Source organism: Simochromis diagramma, unplaced genomic scaffold (genome assembly GCF_900408965.1).
Source record: "Simochromis diagramma unplaced genomic scaffold, fSimDia1.1 OVJJ01000816.1, whole genome shotgun sequence".
In the NCBI taxonomy this organism is placed as follows: domain Eukaryota; kingdom Metazoa; phylum Chordata; class Actinopteri; order Cichliformes; family Cichlidae; genus Simochromis; species Simochromis diagramma.
In genome coordinates this window covers 3,566,908-3,587,510 of record NW_024386908.1, presented here as the reverse complement: position 1 = coordinate 3,587,510, position 20,603 = coordinate 3,566,908, and the positions used below count along the sequence as shown (strand labels likewise).

The window sequence follows — 20,603 nt, the reverse complement described above, 5'->3', positions numbered from 1 at the left end:
TGCAATTAATTACACCATTCAAGCGAGCAACCAGCCAATGGATCATCCCAACCCTCGTCCTTTGAGCTCAAGGACAGTCGGTCAAATTTCCCTTTCACACCAGGGGGTGTCATCCCCGCTGACACAGTCTGCTGGTATGTATGTGCGAATTGTATAAGCATTAATGCGTCCCAAGCAGCAGCAGAAATAATGGCCTGTCCCTTAAAGGACAAGGAGTGGTATGTGTCTGGTCATCTTACTTTGAAATGAAAACTTCTTAAATTGTAAAAAAAAAAAAAAAAAAAAAAGGAGCTGTAAAAGTCTTTGAAAATAATCTAAGTAACGGCAAAAGCAAAGCATCCAACTGTGAGCACACAGTGATATTATTTACCTTTGTGTTTTATAAGAGGCTTAAATTCCATCAGATGTTGGCAATTTATTTTTTTCCTTTTGTATTTTCATCTATATCCTATTCTTTGGAGCTGCAATGACCCAATTTCCCCACGGGGATCATTAAAGTTTCATCTTATCTTATCTTATCTGCCCCATCCTTCTCCCCTTCCCCATCACCTCTCAGCACCCCCCTTCTCCTCCAATCCTTCACTTAATTATGTCCTGTGAATGAAGTTCATCTTTCATGCTGCCAGCAGCCGGCAGCGTGGCTCGCCCGTTCTGGGGTATCTAATCATGGTGCAGGGACTAAACTAAATTTAGACAGTCAGCATGTGATGCCTGGCAGGCCTTAATGGGGGCTGACATCTCAAGACACTCTGCTGATGTGCAAGATACACTTTTCCCGAGCCGGCCGCAACCGCTGTTGACTAACACTGATGACTTGTGAACCAGTTTGTTAGAAAAGTTTTCAAGGGGTGAAGAAGTGTGCTGACGAAGGCTATTCAAGCCTAATGAAATCCTACATTTACATTTTAGGATCGTAGCTAATGCCCACTGTGTGTGTGTGTGTGTGTGTGTGTGTGTGTGTGTACACATTAAAACAGTCTACATGTGCAAAGTTAAGCATCCGCAAAGTCATCCAAGGGACACTAATTTTGCACACTTTGATTCAAACTGCAAGTCAACCAGTACCATGTATTAAGCCATTAGGTGATGAGAATGCAGATTAATGTAACAATTAAGATGTGATTGCAAACAATAATGATGGCAATAGCACAAATTTACTGAGAATGATTACATTCTAAGTAAACTGGATAAAACACTGCTGCAAATTAAAGCCTGAATAACTACACAACAGGTATGTGTGCCCACTATAAACATAGACTGTATATAAAAGACGGTTGTAGGCACTATGATGTCACTATTTTGCATACTAATATTTTTGACCAAACTTGCAAATTACTTTTTGCTTGTTAGATTTTGAAGCCAGAAGTAAAATATTTGGATGCAAGGGTGGAGTGCTAGGTTATTAGCTAATGCTAGCTAGCTTGATGCATTGACATGATTTATGGATACATCTCACGGGATATTCGATATGTTATCATTAGTGCTAGCATATTAATTAAATATACCCAAAGGCACCAGTACAACATAGAGGGGCTTAAACCTAATAATGCACATCTTAAAGCATAAATAAAATTTAAAGGGATATAAAATTAATTGAATTTATAGTTATTATAAGGAGGGATATTAGGAGGGAAATTTTTTTGGCCACAGCATGTTTATTTTTGTTGTAAAATATATATGGACGTTTGTAGAGGTTGATTTGCTTTTGGAGCCAGGTTAGCTAAGTTGCTGCCTTTTTAGCTCCCTCAACCTGTTATTACTCAACAACTGTTTTGAAAATTACTTTCCTTATTTTCTTTCAAGCAGCTTCAAAATTCCAGTATCAGTTGGCCTGTAATTCAAATGTTTCCAAGAAAGACAATATGAATGCAGGATGCAGTTTAATGTGAAACAGATCGAGAAAGCATTGATTTTGCACCAAGAGCAAAACAGTAGATGAGAAAAACAACAAGGAAATTACTTAAATGTGATCAAGTAAAGAAAAACCTGAAGAAAATGTTTGTCTCTAATAATACACTGTCTCAAATACACGTTGAAAGCTTTTCGGTTGCGGTAAATTAAGACCACAGTCGTCATTTGAAAATGGAAGGCACGGTATTTAAACTGTGTCGTTTCTGCGCTGAAATACGTCTGACACAGCTTTTTGCATTTAGCATATTTAGTGTATTTAGACAGGCACATAACCAATTCTCCTCATAAGCCTTGCAGTTTGTGGTTTTGTTTTGTTTTTGTTTTTATCAAATTCACCACAGTGGCCTCGCTACGTTTTGTCAGCCACATTCAACAAACACATACACGCAGCTTAAATACACAAAAACAACCCAAGGACATCAGGTGTACGTCTTTAATCTCAACGAGGGTCTAAAAGCAAAAGGGCTTTTAAAAGACAGTCGACTTTTACAGTTCATCCTGCACCAATAATCCACACGAACTCAGCCGCTTTTAAAAGTCTCTGCTCTGACCAAAGGTAACCTCAGGTCAAACTAACGAGGAAGAAGACAAACATCTACAATTTTTGGTCATTAGTCTCAGGTTTACTGTTCAAATGTCAATATGTGATTTTTTTATTATATACTATGTTGGTCTCTATAGGTTTTCCGTGTGATAAAACAACTGTATTGTGGGTGCTATTTTTACTACTTGTTTCTTAACAACTCACTGACTTGGATTTTGTCAAAGGTAACTGACAGACGTGTATATACGCTGAGACAAGCAGCTCTAAGCCTCAGCTTGGCCTCACTTAAGTATTTACGTATGTATATTTCACAGTTCCACAGTCCAGTGTTTTGTTCTTCATGAAGGACTGACATATGTTCATCCAACCCTGAATACAACTGCAGACACCTCAGTAAAATGTGGGATTTTTCTTCGTTCAGAAAACGCTGCTTTCCCACCTTGCTGCGATTTAAACCATTGCTATAACAACTGCAATAATTCCACAAATTCAGAAGCAATGTTCTCCAGCCAAAATCACAGACATTTCATCACATAACATTCTGCAAATTGCAGACTAGTCACTGGATGGATCGCAAAACTCAGCATTCTGCACTCAGATAACTCGTTTGATGACTACTTCGATGTAACTTAATTACCTGAAACAAGGGAATCGATGCAACAAGCTAATGCGCACAAGTTGCCAAAAGTTAGTTACAAAGGACACAAAGTCAAATGCAAAGAGTTCACAAGGATTTCACGGCCACTGGGGTAAGCAGTGGTAGCAAACAACATCTCTTGGGTTGGATAAACAATAAAGGCCTGTCGTTTGGTTAGAACAAAGGCCTGTCATTGGCTTTTGTTGTTGGGGTATTTTTCCCCCCTTGTAATCTGCATGTCCAGATGGCTGGATGACTTTCTCCCTCGCAGCATTGTTAAAAGCACGACACAGCTGGCAGACAGAGTGGGAAGCAAAAGAGTGCAAGGAAATGAAAACGTGAAAGAGTTCAGGGAACAAAAGAAATAAGGCAACGCTAGAGAGACAAAGTAATAGCGAGACAAGTGAACTAAGTAACAGAACACATTGTAACACTGACAGACGGAGACTGGTGGACGAATTTCTCTTACCCAGATCTGTGTTGGGTCCTGCCAACAACTGTTTGAACTTATCTAGGCGGGACGCTTCCCTCTCGGTCATGGCTGGAGTGCCAGATGTGTTCTGGTCAGCCATGCGAGCCACTAGAGGGATGACAGGAGGCCGATGGGGCAGAGACCGCTGTCTGTGGAGGGCTGCATGCTCACCTGCTGCATCTGGTGGAAGGAGTGAGATGAGAGAAATTAGGGCTGCATAAACACACAAACACACATCCAAAGGATTGAGACGATGCAGCTCTACATCATGCAGAAAACACGGAATATGTGATGAAGGTCTACGGCTTGCTGCTACGTTAAAGAAAACATACATCCACATGTAAAAAGGGACAGATGGCTTTTATCTTCATCAAACTCCTAGAGAAAAATTTCAACTGCAAAAATTGTGTCTACTCAAAGATCACTTTTTGCAATTTAAAAATGCTCTGCCTCCTGAATGTGCAGGGCATTCGCTGCACTTTAATTTGAGCTGTGGTGAGTTGACACCGTGTCTGGCAGCAATAGGTAGCTGTACGGTGATAACAAGTTAAACAGCAGGCGAGATAACGTGAGGTTGCTGTGAACAGCAGACAAAGTTAAATTGAAGAGCGGCTTTTTCAAGCTAATTCAGTTGATATCAAATTACAGAACCATTTACTCGCACGCACTGCAGCCTGAGAACCCTTCTGCCTGCTGCACCAATCGACTACATGTGAGAAAAGTCCATGCGGTCCAATCAGATGTCTACTGTGCGCTTCCTGTCCTGTCACCTCCATGTAAACTAAACTAAATATTTACAGCAACGATAACAAGGGTTGTCATGGCAACAGATTTTCATGCAGGATTAGTGTGGCCAAAAGACAAGGATAATAGTGTGACACCTAAATCTGTCATATCACGCATAACTTTCCTTTTTTGTTTTAGTAATTTCATGTTTTAATTGTAAAAACAGCAACGCAGTGCAGCGACTCTCTCAGGCCAAACTGTGAGCCCATCTGCGAGTGAAGTCAGTTTAACTGTGCAGCTAGCTTTAGCTCGGAGCACTCTGCAAGAGATGAGCAGAAAAGCCACGTGAAGAGCAGACAGAAAATATGTCATTAAACTAAAAATCAAGTCCTCGATGGTTCATTCGTCTCCACCTCTAATGTTTGTAACAGCAAAGCTGCATCGAGCTGCACTGGTCAGGGATTCAGTTCTAACAGCTGATTTACTGTGGGAAGTCAGTCCGTCAGTATGTGAGAGGAACAGCTGCAGTAACATGAAAGCGACATTAGCCTGGCCAGCAAGTCTAAATATTACAGTTATTGTCAATTGCAGACTTCAGGTTTATTTCACAGGGTTTTCCAAAAAATGTGAGCATTAACTGTTCAAGAATTACAGCCACTTTTATATATAGTAGCCATATTTTCTAAAGACTCAAAGAGAATAATTGGACAAATCCTAAGGTTTTTTTGAAAGTTTAGAACACATGGACATCGCCAAATGTTGCGTTTCCTCTCTTGAGCTGCTCTGCTAGGCTTTTACTGCAGCCACCTTCTGTTGCTGCTTTCAGTGCTGTCTCAACTGAAACGCATGCTCTATTGAGTTGAGATTAGGTCGCTAACTTTATCCCATTTCTTTGCCTTTAGAAACTCTTTGATTGCTTTTGCGGTATGCTTTGGGTCATTATCCATTTGAACTGTGAAGCGCTGTCTGATCCATTCGGCTGAAGCTGTCAGAGAGTATAGTCCTGTACACTTCAATATTCATCTTGCTTATCCTATCAGCAGTCCCATTATCAATAAACACTGGTTTCCCGCTTCCAATGGCAGTCATGCATGCCTTCATCGTAACACTGCCTCAAAAGCCGCTTTTTTCCTTCTCTTCCCATCATTCTGGTACAGGTTAATGTTTGTTTTATCTGGCTTTGAATAAGAGATGGTATCTTATTTATCTAGTCTGTCCTTCCTTTTCTTCTGTGTAACCTGGGGGTAAACTGTCTGTATTTCCATTAATGAAGGAACTTCTCAATTTGAGACTTTGACAATGATTCACTTACCTCTCTAGAGTGCTTTTGATTAAAGTTCTGCAATCTCTTCACTTCACTCCTTCGCATCAGTTTTGTTTGGACCTCACTCAAAGGCTCCAGTCAAAAGACACCAAATTCAAGTTCAACACTTTTTAGCTTTACTAATAATGGACTAACAAGGCCACAAATCTCACCTGGCCATGAAATTGCTTGTCAGTCAGCTGTCCAATTAACTGTGAAAATGGGAGACTATGTATAAAAATGGCTGTAACTCCTAAACTGGTAAACCAAAACTTCTGTTGAATTAAAGCTAAAGGTCCAACATGGTGGTATACTGAGGCAAAAATTACAAAACTTGTCTCACTGTCTACATAGTCCAATCAGATGCACTGTGTGCTTCCTGTCCTGTCACCTTCATCTAAACCAAACAAAGGATTTTCAGTAATGATTACAAAATCTGTCATGGCAACAGAGCTGTATACGGGATTATATAGTGGGAACAATAGATAAGGACAGTCATGCCCCTAATGTCGATCATACTACTAGTAAGAAAAGGCAACTTCTGGCATAAACTTCTACCGCAATTCATGTGTGAGAATCACTTTATGCACATCATTTTAGAGCCCAAAGAGAGTACTTAGATATAACATTATTGTATTGTTTGTATGCAGGTGTTAACAGATGTAGTTACGGCTGGTGGCTTGTTCTGGAATGAGCTTCCAGTAAAGCGGCAGTTGTGGTTTTATAACCGTGAAGGCTCTATAATGCATAGACAAACACATTAATTCAGTATTGAAGGCCACATGTTCTACCAGATGTGCAGAAGAAACAACAGAAAGAGTCCCACAAAACCAAGCAGAGACAGCACGCAGACAAGTGTGTGAGATCAGGACCTCAATGTGAAGATGGACACTGCTCCTATCACACTGGGCAAGTTCATAAAAAAAATTTTTTTAAACGCCCTGTCGTCCACACTGCCAACATTTCCTAAAGCAAAACCAGAATCACACAAGCATTTGGCAGCAATTAAGAAAACTGGAATGCTGCCGATTTTAATACCCCTTTCACTTTTTACAAGAACAAATAAAAGGCTACAAATCTGTTCTCAAGTGCTTTATTTGCACTTAGAAAAATTAAAGAAGATTATTCAAGCTGGCAGCAGCTTCTCTCTAGTGGAGCCCTTTGTGTCATTTTAACAATAAGCCCTTTTTTATAGTTCATTTAATAACTTTCCTTTTAAAAGGCTGTTAAGAGCAAAGCTAAGTTGAGAAAGTTACATTTCGCGGTGCACTGATTGTGAAATTTTGCACCAATACCAGGGAAAGAAAGAAATCTTACACAGTTTTAAATTGCATTTACAAACATGCAGCCAGCATTCAACAACACCAGTATCCATCATTACTGAAGGAAAGCCAAAAATATTGGTCCAACTGTACAACATCTGTATAATGTTCAATCATCATGACTTCTGCTTTGTGCTGGCTAAACATGTAAAAGACAATATGATTTTTAACTGAAAGAAATTAAATTAGACAAATCTTTATTACAAATAATTATGTAAGTATCAATAAACGCTTAAAATTGATGACTACGTAAGCCACGGTAAGACATCAAATATTACATTTAAGGAAGGATTCAAAATAAATATGAGCAAGTGTACAAACATTTATAAAGAGCACTTTTCCCAAACATGACAGGCAGTTACAAAAGCAGAGTATGTATTTTAGAAGACAAGCAGAACAGAAAAAAAGCCCAAAACAGAAGACAAAATAAGAGAAGACAAGAGAAGACTTGTATACCCCTGTCCCAACAGATGATGTAGCCGTACATGGAGGCCAGATAAGAGGAACTGCCTGAAGGCGAAGGGCTGTTCGTGTTATCTGTATCTAAACACAGCAACAGGCAGTGGAGCAGACATCCAGGCAGACAGACAGATGACCTGCCAGACAGGACAACAGTCGGCTACACGGCTCACCATGTACAGCTTCAGCATCTGCTACTGCTGCTGGTGCTGCGGTCTATAGACATACCCGGTTGCTATACAGCGCTACGCAGTGTCACATTTAAACACGAACACTGACGTGACCTGTGGAGCAGGCTTCGTACAGTGACGCATCTATAAAAGGGAGCCATGATGCAGAACAGTTGTTGTGTATTATGAGGTCATGGCAGGTCGCTCAGAGAAGCTGTGCAGGAGGTGGGAAGGTGTTTCTTTCAACTCCCATGTTCATATATAAGAGGAAAGGGACTTGAAGCGAAGGGGGGAGAAACACATGTTACTACGAAAAAAAAAAATTGCTCTACACTGAAACATTTTTCCTTTTCTTATCTTTGAATATTTTTATCTTACAGTGGAAAAACAGTGTTGACAGTCAGACCTCTGATTAAGTCTGATTCATTAAGTCTGCTTGTTTCCCCTATTGCCTTAAAATGTGTTAACACAACTTATTAATGAATAATGAGTTCTAATGTAAGACTAATCATCAGGTTTGCTGATTCTGAGACTTCAGTGTCAATATTATGCGTAGCTATCAGCTACATAAAATGCAGTCTTGAGATCCCTTCTCAGGCACTTCCCCTATCGACCTCAGGTGACCTTGATAGGCTACACGATAGGGTGGGGCAAGTGGTTTCCCCTTTAACCCCCGGTGATTGTAATGACCCACATCTGTTTTTGGGGGGGTTTTTTTTTTTTGCACCTTGGCTCACATGATGACTCACATGATCAACAGTGGGTCAACAGTCACTTCGAAAGCGGACGACACTCACTACGGTTTTAATACCTGAGACTCTCAACCCTCTGTTTTTAGAACTTGGATGAGAGCTGAAACATCTTCACAAATTCCTTGCTGACAGTTTAACCAAAAGGCATTTCCAGTGGAAACTAGCTGACATATCCTGAGTATAACCATGTATAATATCCACAAAACTTAAAAAGAGGTTATACACACACACAATACAGTAATGTTATGTGCAAGCCCAGTACATATTATTCCGTGAGGCTCCTGACTACGGTAGCCGTAATGCTCTGACAATCCATCAAGCGGTGCGGCTTCGTAGCTTAGCAAAGTTTTACTAAAACATTTTTGACAGATTTTTTAACCGTGTATCACATAAAATCCGTTGAAGGTCAGTAAACACAACCAGAATTCCTACATAAGGCGCACCAGATTATAAGGGGCACTGTCGATTTTTCTGAAAATCAAAGGATTGATTTTAAGTGTGCCTTATTTTCTGAAAAACATGGTAATAACGACGGCCTGCTTGCATGCTCTACCAAAAATAGTGCTTTGTTGCGTATCTGACGGTCGAAAACCAAACCAGTTCCACACCACTGAAGTTGCAGCATTTTTACAAACGAATTCTGGTTCATCTGTTTCATTCAACGATCCGCTTTCGCCCTTCTCATTCTCCGTCGCCACCATGCTTTTTCTGCCATGTGCATATGAAAACAAAGGCACTGCGCATGTGCGTTTTTTCATATTCTATTGCGATATTTCATTTTCTTATCGTTGCCTAATATTATACTTGTATTACCGTGAACAGTATGATATGGCCCAGCCCTACTTACAAACTAACCCCAGAGCATGAGAGAAACTGAAGTTTTACACAAACTGAAAGCTGAGAATATTCATCAAGCACCTTTACTGCTCAAAGCAACACATTTCCAAAAATGCAACTCTTACTGTGAAGTCAGACAGTATCTGGTTTGCATTGTGCTCTTCATAGTTTTACTACTGCTTAGCAAGCAGTTGGAGAGTGTTTGCAGACAAGTCAGCAACTCCCATGCAAATTACCGGCAACCGTGGCATCTGCTAGCACTAATCACGTTTTTGGTACAGCATTGCTCTCTCTTTCTCTTTCTTACCAATTTCATCGACTGACAGCAAGCAAACCTGCGACAACTGGTCAGGGAATACTCATTTTTCCATAGCAACCAGCCTGGTGGTTGCCAACCAGGCTCTAGGCCCCTGTGGCTGAGGTTTAATGTGATATTGCAGCTACTCTTTTTACCATTTGACAGTTAAAAATATGCGTGTGTAGTGACTGAACTTCAACATAGAAAAGAGCTGTTCTCAATAATATGAAAAGAAGCAGTAATAGCTTAACTTTCCATCTCCTACTTATGCTTTTTGAATTGTATTGAATTGCTTTTTGAGTTCAATTTCAGCAATATAATTCAACTAATTTCAAGACTTTAAATTAGCGGAACTCGGGTGAATTACTGTTTTATTTATTTTCTTATTCCTGAAGTGATGTTAATGATAAATTCTACAATTTTTCACTGAATTAAATTTAAAGTAATTTTCATGCTGAGCACTACACAAACACGTCTGCTCAAAGTACAACATTAGCAGTCTTAGCAGATGTTCTCACTGTAGAATGACAACATCTGCCAAGTCTCAAAGCAGCTGTGAGGCACAGTAAATAAACCCCACTAAAAATACTGGCGCAACAAACACTCCAACTTTCTGAGCTTATAAAAAGTGCATCATCACTAAAAACCTAACTATGCCGATCATTTTTAATTGTGTTTAATGGATTTTTCGCAAAGCAACAAACCTATTTATGGCGTTGCATTAGAAGTTACAGCGGTGACATTTTCTAAAAGATGCCCTATTCACCTTCCATGTATTGCCCTCCTCAGAAACTCATTTACGGATTTAAGTGTATCTTTGCAGAAATTTCTCTTAGTGAGCACTTGGGCTTAAAAAAAGAAAAAAAACTCGCAGAACACTGAGTAATGGTGCTCACTAACCTTTAGGTGACCCAATTGGAGCTTCGCTGTGGGACTTCACTAGGCGGCCATCAGTGTAAGGGCTGCTCTGGGATCCAAATAATACCTCAGGGCTGGTCGCGTCTCCCTCTTCCACCCTGTCCTCCTCCTCCTCTTCTTCATTGTCCTCATCGTCCTCTGCCACCTCCTCCTGTGTGTCGTCTTCTCTTCGATCCAGCTCTGATGTCTCATCCTGCCTCTGTTTCTCCTGTTGCTTGCTGTGATTCTCAATCACCTGTTCAGCAGATAGAAAAACAAGGTGAAACCTTGGTGAGCTTAAGGCTGGTAACCTCCCCAGAACACATAAGGCGTACAACTCGCTTAGATGAGTAAACTAACGTGGGTTTTTTTGCAGCTGCTACTTGCTTGAGAGAAATGCAAACTGTGCAATTTTGTAAAATTTCCCCTCTTAAAGACAAAATGCATAATAACTCTATGAAAAGAAAAATCTTTCAATTTGTTAAAAGTTGTCCTTACCTCAGTTAATGAACACACTATCCTTAGTAAATCTCCAATATTTTAATTTCAGCAAATTCAGCAAAATCTGAAATAATCTTTAAAAAAGCCATTGAATTGTTTGCGCTCAAGGCCACAACTTGTACCATTTCTTTCATGGCAGGCGGCATAGTTTAGAGAGGAATCTATTTTAACACGAAGTTTATTTTATGTCTGCAGCATGTATGTTGTCCAGACTCTTCAGAGAGGACACATCACCCTGGCAACCAAGACAAGGGCGCTTTAAAAGAAGACTTTACCATGACATTGCTTTAAAACTAACGCTGTAGGTTTAAGGGCCTATCCAAGTCATTTTTAATGATAATTAATAGTGTATTTCAAATGATATGTATGTTAAAACAATAGAAATGAAGTTTTCGTGTTGTGAGCTTACCTACCAACACCTCCAGCCTTCAAATATGAACCTATTTGCCCTTTAAAAGTTGCTACATATTATTTATGGACACAAATAAGAACATGTAAAATAGCAGAGATGAAAAACTGTGTTCAAGAATATGAATAAACGCTAGCAAATGAATACCCAGAACAAAAGAATCATTAGTATTTCACAAAATACACTGAAGCTGTGTTGATTCGTGATGAGTGCTTCCTTCTACACAGACATAGGAAAATGTGCTACTGCAGTGGAAAGACATCAATCAGGCAAAACTGCTTTAAAGTAGTTTACCTTATTGGCTGTTTCCATGACCACCTCGATGTTGAGGTTCTGCGCAGCCATGGCCAGCAGCTCGTCGTCGTCATCCCCGACATCCCAAGCGTCGCTCGTGATGCTCTCAAACTCCTGGAAGGTGGTCGCCTTCTTGGGCTTGCCTGGAGTGGCTGGAGGAGGCTTGTTGCCTGCTTTGATCAGACTGAAGGACAGAGAGAAAAACAGGATAATGGGGGGAAAAAAGAAGTGGTTTTCGAAAAAAGAAGAGAAAAGGGATGGGTGCAGAGGGTGAGAGAAGGAAAGAAAACAAGAGAAAAGAGAATGTGAGATGAATAATTAATTAAAATTAGGAATTAATAAATGAGCTAGCATTTGTCGTTCACATATTGTAAAATATTTCAATTTTACACAAAAACACTCAGCTTAGCTTTATTTTAGTAAAGCTAATCCCGGTACCAATCAAAAGGGCAGCTTTTAGGTAAAATCAATAAGCAAATCAATATGAGTCATTCTTCAATTATTAATGACTGCTACCTTTTTATTTTATAAACCAAATAAACAGTTCTTCTTACAGGGACAACATTTTGGACGCCTTTCCAAGTCAGTAGGATACTTTTAATTGCAAAAGTGCCGCTTTGACAGACACAACAGCTTAAAAGAGTGCTGCAGACAGCTGTGTGTCTGTCCATTCATTATGTAATTTTCACTTCAAGTTTGATCCATGTTTAGGCTGTGATGTACGCACAGCATGGTTTTACCGCTTTCTACTTTCTGTTTCCTGAGGTAGGTCGTGGTGTATTTCGAAGCATGTTTTGGATCAGTTTCACTTCCTTGACTGACTTCTTCATAATTCTATCCACAATCTGCAGCGATTTAGCGGAATCCCTTCGTCTCTTTCTATCCGTGTAACGCCTGCCTGTGCAACAGCATGCACACAGGCCCGAAGCGGAATAATTCCACCCCCATGCTGAACACTTTGCAAGGTGTTCTTTTCATATAACGCTGCTCTTTTTTTTTTCTCTCCAAACATATCTTTGGCTTATTTTACAGGTTTAAGGATTACTTCAGATCACCCTTGCGTGCAGACCCAGTTCACGAATCAACCCAGTGTGCGAATTACCACATGTACAAAAGCACACACGTGCACAGAGACACATTAACTGAAGTACATCATTAGCTTAAAAGTTTCTTTGAGTTACTCAAAATTTCTTTGAGTTGCTTTATTGAGGCTGCAAGGATACAGTTTAATTTAGCTCCGTTTTCATCTGTAACACAATTGTTTGCTATTTGCCTACAAAATCCTAACTGCACGCTGCTTGACATGGATCATGCGGCATGTCTGTCAAATGCTGATTGGCTGACGAGTGAGCTGGAACAGGGAAGTGAGCGACAGCGGTGTTTACCAGGAATGGGAAAAGCATAAAAATAACATGAAGGACTGACAGCAGCACAAGCAAGAAGTGTACAACAGACCGGTTGTACCACATTTTTGACACTGCCCTCATCTGACAACAGACACTCTCTGCAGTCTGAAGATGCACACGGTCTGCCAAAGCACTACCACCCCCGAACTGTAATTTCCCTATTACAAAGACGGTTATTACCATAAGAAAGAACCAGGAGACGTGTACACGTTTGCCAACTTCCATCCTAACTCAAAAGAAAGGGAAAGTTTGAAAACACGCAAATTAATTTCAACCCTCTGTGGAAATCTACATGAGTAAACATTAATCAGAAGAAAGAAAAGGGTTATTACTGAAGAGGAGACTGTGTTCCCCTCTATTTGAGTGCGTGTATGAGAGAAATCCAGAGAGAAAAAGAACTCTACACTATGTCCTGCTCAGAAGTGAGTTTACTAAAGTAAATAGCCAATGTGAGTCTAAGTGACAAACCTAAACCTCAAGTGAAATTATAAAATGAATGGACAGACACATTGCTGACTGCAAAACTCTTAAGCTGTTAAGGTTGTCAGAGGAGAGCTTTTAACTGTATTCTCATCAGTTCTGAAGTCATTACCTATGGTCTGGCATACTACACCAAACCAATTAAGTAAAAGATAAACCAGTAAATGACTGAAGTAGATGTGTTTCGCTTTGTTAGTATTCTATTAAAAAGAGAGAAAGGCTCTAGCCTTTCTTGTTTTCTACAAAGTTTTCTTTTTCTTAAAACAAACAAACAAACAACAAAAACAGTGAGCTCACGATAAAAAGAAAAATAATTTTTTTTGCAAATTCACAGAAAATTATTGTTTTTGAAATAAAATAGTCTGGGTTTTTGTGATTTTACTCATTTATTTCTTACAGTTGCAAGCCCACAGCCCATAGAGCTGTGCTGACAGGCGTTATTTGTTACACTAGCACTTCTTTGAATGCTACTCTGAAAGAAAGGGGCACAAGTTGTAAGTGTTTTTCAATAGTTTACAGGACACTAGTATTAACGGTCCAGTTCAGGCCACTTAAAATTAAGCTGTGCTGTACTGTATGTATGCCATGAAAGCTATCATTTTAAACAATATTATTGGTATCTGCCTAGACTTTCATAAATGCTGCACCTCTACTAATGTTAGAGACACTGCTAATGCCACTATATGGTATGCTATACTATTCTACAACACACTGGACATCTGTGTAGACAAACTTCAAGGCCCCACTTTTATTTTTTGATAATGTGAAACTTTCTTTTGTCCACACGGAACGATGTTTCTCAAATTACTTTAAAGCAACAAAACAGACCTTTCAGCTTTTCATGTATTTTGAAGTTGGATTTTGTTTTAGACCTGGAATTTGATTGTGTCTTCCTTTAAAGGACTTTGGGTCAAATTCTGTTTAAAGATATATTTTTATAGTGCTCTTTAGTGCTGGGCGATATGGAAAAAATATTTATCACGATATGAATTATTTTATATCACGATAACGATATATATCATGATATACCACCTGACCTGTGGTCATCTAGAAAGTACGCAGTCTGTAAAAAGCAAGTGCCGAGGGTGCAGTCTTTGTTTTGAGTTACCGTAAAGTATGTCGCAAATCCGGGTGCACGTACAGCAGCACCAGCTCGCAAAGCACGAGACGGAGTTTCGTTGCGAAAAATATCATTTTTTTATACTTTATTTTCTCTTGCATAAAGTTAAGAGCATGTATAGTGAGAAGACAACACTAATATATTTGCCACAGGCTATTTAACCCTTTAAGACCTACCATAGAACCAAGTCCGCCAGAGCTTATCTTTATGTTTTTACATGCTGTAGTCCAATTTGTGGGAGCATTTCAAGTTTCCATATATCAATACAACCGTTATAGCCCAAATTTTAATAATATGTATGCATTAAGTCCATAATAACTACATAAATTGCAAAAAATTGTAGTGCAATTAACTACAAAAAAATATTTAAAATCGTTTTTGTTTAGTTTTTTTACATATATTTCTAGTTAGAAAAAATTAAGAGGTGTATCCCCTCAAAACTGTAAATACAAAATACTTTCCAACCACGAGAAATTTATTTTGAGTGTCTTCATAGTTTTATTTTTGAGATACACTAATTTTTATATACTACAGGAAAAATGAAAATAAATATTATAATGCATCAAAATAAACTATTTCCAACAGTGTAATTTGAGTTCTAACCATCCCAGAAACGATACAGAAAAGCATAAAGTCAAACATGACTTTTAAAAACACCAACAAAGGCTAATAAGGCCCTTTTGCAAAAATGACGTCACTTCCAGTTTCGGGCAGGTAATGGCGGACATGCAATAGTTCGCGTTGACGTATATGCCAACGTAGGAAGTGCTATGAACATCAGCAAAGCGTGTTTCTGGAATATTATGTTTTTGCTTTTTTCTTCTTATACAATTTTTGCAAAGCTATATGTGGAAGGAAACCGTGACCTAGGACAAGCTAATGGCATAAGATGTAAGTACAACTCCTCCGGTTTCACATGCAAAAAAATTTATTGCACTACCTTACGTGGTTCCAGTTCTACAGGGATTTAAAAATAGTTAGGTAAAACGGAGTGTGCCTGCTCCGACCGGTTGTAAAGGGTTAATTATATATTTTATGTAATAATATCTAAAATTTGGGTTAGAAACGATAGAAGACAAATGGCAAGATAGACACTTTTCTATCCTCCACACGATATATATCGTCATATCGTCCCAGCACTAGTGCTTTTTGAGATATATTTTCCCTCATTTCCAATAAAAATAATCTTTTTCAAAACAGTTTAGTGGGATACATACTGAACCTTGAGGACAGAAACAAGGTATCTCACCAGTATTGATCCAATACCAATACCAGCTTTGATACCAATACTACTTATATTAGAATCAACCGTTTCATCACTATTGATTATACTCTATTGCAGACATGGACACGGAGAGCTGCTATGCTCCAACCACACATGAGCATGTATAGTTGGAGCACTGTAATGACAAGTCTCCGCAGACAATCACAATTAACAGACAGGCACGCAGACGTGCACACAGACCCTTGTGCCCACCATCTAATGATGAAATTTACATCACTTGGAGCCTTAGTGGACATGCAGACACAGAAAGTATAATCAAGGCTTAGAATTGCTCAACTTTCTTCAACTTGTTTACCCAGTCACAAAATGACTGGACTTTCTTGTAGAGTCACTGCCTCTGTGGTCATTCCAGTTCTGCAGTTTCAAAGTGCAAAACAGAAGATTACCAGAATTATAACTGAAAGACTCGACAAATGACATTACACACATTGAAGTAACTGTAAGTAATAATAGGCTCAACCCAGCCCATGATGTCACAGATGGTATGTTCATTCGTCAGTTGTGTAATGGAAAAACATATACGTCCACATTCGTCACTGGGATGTGGCTAAAAATACAGCAGCCGTTCAGCCACACCTGAGCGTTTTGTGCCGTGACAAACTGAGGTAGAAGAAATCTATCTCAGCACCAATACATTGGATAAAACAGGCCTACCTTTAAATAAGCTGAAATTAGCCGCCTTTTTAAGTGTACATAAATTATTTTCCCCACAAAAAACATTGCTGCTCACAGGATTGCGTTTTCACAAGGTCCGGTAAACTGAAGGTGCAATAATGAACATTTCAAATTGGTCAAATTGCTCAAGTAGCCTACTTATAGCATTTGAGCCATTTATCAGTTATCTCACAAAAACTGATAAAAAACAAACAAAACAATCTGCTTATGACATAAAGCAGAAAGTGCTGGTTACTAGGGCTGTGCGATATGACCAAAATCATATAACGATATAAATCACAAAAATGTAACATTTTCTTTAAATTCTGTGAATCTCGGGCAGCTCGACTTGCGGGAAGTGTTTCCAGCTGCGCGTCATGTAGCTGGAGTCGAGTGTTTTAACAGATGCATGAAACTATACAGTTTTAGACATAAGTTGTAACGGCCGCCGTTTTCTTTTTGAGTATTTATACACGGCGTGCTGCGGGGAAAAGCCTGTTCTAACGTTTGAGTCTAAGGTTTATTTTTTTAGCACCTGGCGGCTCTTTTTTTGCTTCTCATCCGTAAATAATCTGCTCTTTCACGTGGTTCAGTTTATTTTGAAAAGTCTCAACAGGATCTTGAGCTTTATGGTGAAAGGTTTATGTGGAACATAAACAAGCGGACACGCGATGGTGTTACCATCGTTGTTGCTAACCACAACGCATAAAAACAGGCGCTTGTCCGTCTGTAGTGTGGTTATATAAAATATAAGAGAAAGAGAGAAGTTTAAGAAATTAATATAGCCACTACAGTGACCATCAAAACGATGAAAGAATATTGCTGTAAACAGTTCATTTTGCGACACCACGAAACAAACGATAGCGTAAAATGAAACGATAGACGTTTTTATATCGGCATCCGATATATATCGTTATATCGAACAGCCCTACTGGTTACTGTGGGAGAAGGCAATGATGGTCGGTGGCGTTTGCAGGGAGGCATTAACCAAAACAAAGAAGTAAACTAGAGAAATAAGTTAATCCCCACAGTAATTTTGTGTTATCACACAAACAGAGCCACACCTCCATGTAATCCTTCAGGAAGGCGCCAGACAACCAGATTTGATGTGAATGTAACCAAACAGCAGGGTTCACCCCGTCTGCCGTGTGTATCGTCCACGAAACAGACACACTGACTGACAGCTGGAGTATAGACAGAGTGAACAGAGCAGAGACAGCAGAGGCAGAATCTTTTTTCTTTTGTTATGTCAAATTAATTTTGTGCTGGCAAAATGTTTAAAAGTAGTGTGAAAAAGAGCTGAAAGACATTTAGGTATTTTTTCATGATATCATGAAGTAACCCCCCCCCCCTTCCCAAGTGGTAAGCATCAATAAAACACTGGTTTCAGCATCTGATACAGATGGAACAACTGAGACAGATCATTGATTTTAAACCTTCAGCATAAGGCAAATGATTTCTGCTAGTGACAACAACAGAACTCAAGCAAAAACAAACAAACAAAAAAAAACAAGTATACAGTTACATCCCATTCAAAGAGAATGACCTAATCTAAATGGATAATAACTTTTTTTCCAAAACCAACCATTAACACAAAACAATAATAATTTCCCATGGTAGGGACAGTTTTTTTTCTCCACTCAACAGTACATCACTTTTTTTAATCTGAAGCAAAGTACCGGGTCGACATCAATTGGGCTTTGAAGTCTAGTTTATCACATGACACAAAAACTGACATTGGGCCAGAGAACTTCACCAAGATCACATGGTATTTATTTTTACAACAAGGAAGTCGGTTTAACTTACTTTGCATGAAGGAGCGGGTCGAAGGGTGGATGCTGTGCACCGTACACATGCTGAATGCTGAGGAAGTGGAAAAGATAGAATGGAAATGAATGAACTATTCGATCACTGGCTGGCAAGCTAGCATGTTAGCTTTAAGCTATTTAAAACAATACCAGTTTAAACTGCAGGAGTGAGACTCCGTGTGACCCGAAGTGCAATAATTTGCCGTGAGACCTTGACTACTCGTGTTGTGAAATAGTTACTGTGTCATTAGTTACAACTCTGCGACGGAGTACTGATGAACTATTAGCCACTGTTAGCAGCCTAGCTCTTAGCCTAGCTAACATTTGCAAGGGGTAAAATGCGTCTACGAGACGTTTTTACCACAGACGTTGGCCAGTGACAAGAATGGGAACTTTGTCCAACAGCAAAGCCCCAACAATCAAAGTGAAAGTTGGCGTTTGAAGAGCAGCAGCGCAGCGTCAGCTGAGTGAAGCTAGCTACGCTAAGCTAACAAGCAGGAGGGAACACGTCACTCACCTGCCAGGAACCTTCGCTGCATTCCTTTTCCAGAACTGTTTTTTGTTTCCGTCGCTCGACATCTTCCCGCAGCGGTCCACTCAGTCCTAAACTCAAACACCCCGACGCTGTCGTTATCTCAAAAATGTTAAATGTCTGTTTATTTACACCAGCTCCCCTCCTCCAAAACTCAGAAAGCTGCCATGTTGATACTGCCTAATCGGCAAGTAAACGCGACTGTGATTGGCTGGGGTGACACTTCCTCACTGTAACCCAATCACAAGTGAGATCTGGTTGTCGGTAGGAGCATTTTTTTAATAGGACGCTGACGTCATGCTCCACGGCCTTTGCTGTGTTGACAGAAACTCCGACTGTGAATCAAAGAGACCCTCCAGCATCAGGACCAGAGGGAAGGCATACAGCATCACCAACGAAAATACATGGACAGGATCATAGGAGGGTTTTTTGGATATTTAGAAATGTTCATATAATATGTATACATTGTTTTTCAGGCAGAATCTTTAAATAGATCGGTTCTCTTACAATTTTTGTAATATAAATCTGTAGTTTGTGTGATGCCATATATTGAATGTTGGTTCTCACTATGTATAAAATAAAGTCAGGTTTATTTTAGGCTTTTCAAACTTATTTTATGAACTTGGTGAACTGACAGGTGATTCTATTAATACAGGTTTTATGTGCTTGGGAATTTGGAAATTAAACTTGAATGATGCTTTTTTGAGGCTATAATAAACAATAAACTGTCCTGGAAGCCACATATCAACTAAATGTTTAATAAACTGGCTGTATAAAGTAATAGTTAATATTACAGTATTACAGCAAATGGATTATCATGGTGGAGTAACTATGTGAATATGAGGATGACTTGACTCGGTAAACAACACGTTTGGCCTTTCTGTTCTGCTAAGTTCTAGCTCCGCTCATCAGAAAAACAACCCACTGTTATTGTTACGTGTACATATCTACAGCTAGTGCCAATGAAGGCAACCTGCATAAAGTTTAGTTTGTATTTGCTGTTAGTTTCTATCTATCTATCTATCTATCTATCTATCTATCTATCTATCTATCTAGTGGTGAGACTTGCTTCTAGAGTGTGTTTTGTTAAAAGGCAAATGCTTTAAGTCAGAGTCAGTGTGCTCATATGTACAGAACAGGGAAAAACAAATGTTCTTTTGTTTTTTATTTTCACAATTCTGAGTAAAAAGTCAGAATTCCAACATTAATCAAATTTTCTCCGAAATTAGACTTTTTTTCTCAGAATTCAGACCTTTTTATTCTCAGAATTCAGACCTGTTTTTATTTTTCCAGTGGCCCTAATCTTCCGTACACACGCTTACCCTTGTAGATACTTTGTTTTGAAATTGGTAGCCTTAAAGGTAAGAGGTCTCACTCTGCCCTAATTTTCCCTTTATGTTATTTACATTGTGAGTCATAATCAGTGGTGGATCGTTAAAATTTTACATGGGGGCAAAGGAGGGGCATGAGGTCTAGGCAGGGTGGCACATACCTCTTTAGAGAAGAATGTGAAAATCCCCTACATGTAAATGGAGTCAACAAAGTTTTCCCAAAAAGGCTCTAAATTTATTTTTTTCATATTATGGTCACATTTCTATTTCTATTATCTTCCTTTTATTCTCTATGTTACTTGTTAAGCACCTTGGTATACCCTTGGTTTTAAGTGTGCTTTATAAATAAAGTTTATTATTATTATTAGACCAGGTTGATTTTTATTACTGAGTGAGTCATCTTTCTCATACACGATCTTCATCCTAAGTTCCCCCCCTCCCTTTCCCTGACGGCT

At 39.2% G+C, this 20,603-nt stretch overlaps 1 protein-coding gene across 3 annotated transcripts in view; it reads right to left on the bottom strand.

Moving 5' to 3' along the window:
• tbc1d22a (TBC1 domain family, member 22a) overlaps positions 1 to 19,059 on the bottom strand; it is a 159,100-nt gene extending 140,041 nt beyond the window's left edge. The window contains exons 1-5 of one of the 3 annotated variants that reach the window (XM_040035039.1): positions 18,803 to 19,059; positions 18,284 to 18,340; positions 11,533 to 11,716; positions 10,332 to 10,584; positions 3,562 to 3,744 (exon numbers count right to left, since the gene is read on the bottom strand). In XM_040035039.1, the coding sequence (XP_039890973.1) occupies positions 3,562 to 3,744; positions 10,332 to 10,584; positions 11,533 to 11,716; positions 18,284 to 18,340; positions 18,803 to 18,864 (739 nt within the window). In that variant the 5' untranslated portion in view covers positions 18,865 to 19,059. The remainder of the gene's footprint in view (positions 1 to 3,561; positions 3,745 to 10,331; positions 10,585 to 11,532; positions 11,717 to 18,283; positions 18,341 to 18,802) is intronic. The other 2 variants (XM_040035041.1, XM_040035040.1) reach the window with 2 other exon arrangements.
• Between the last annotated feature and the right edge of the window lie 1,544 nt (positions 19,060 to 20,603).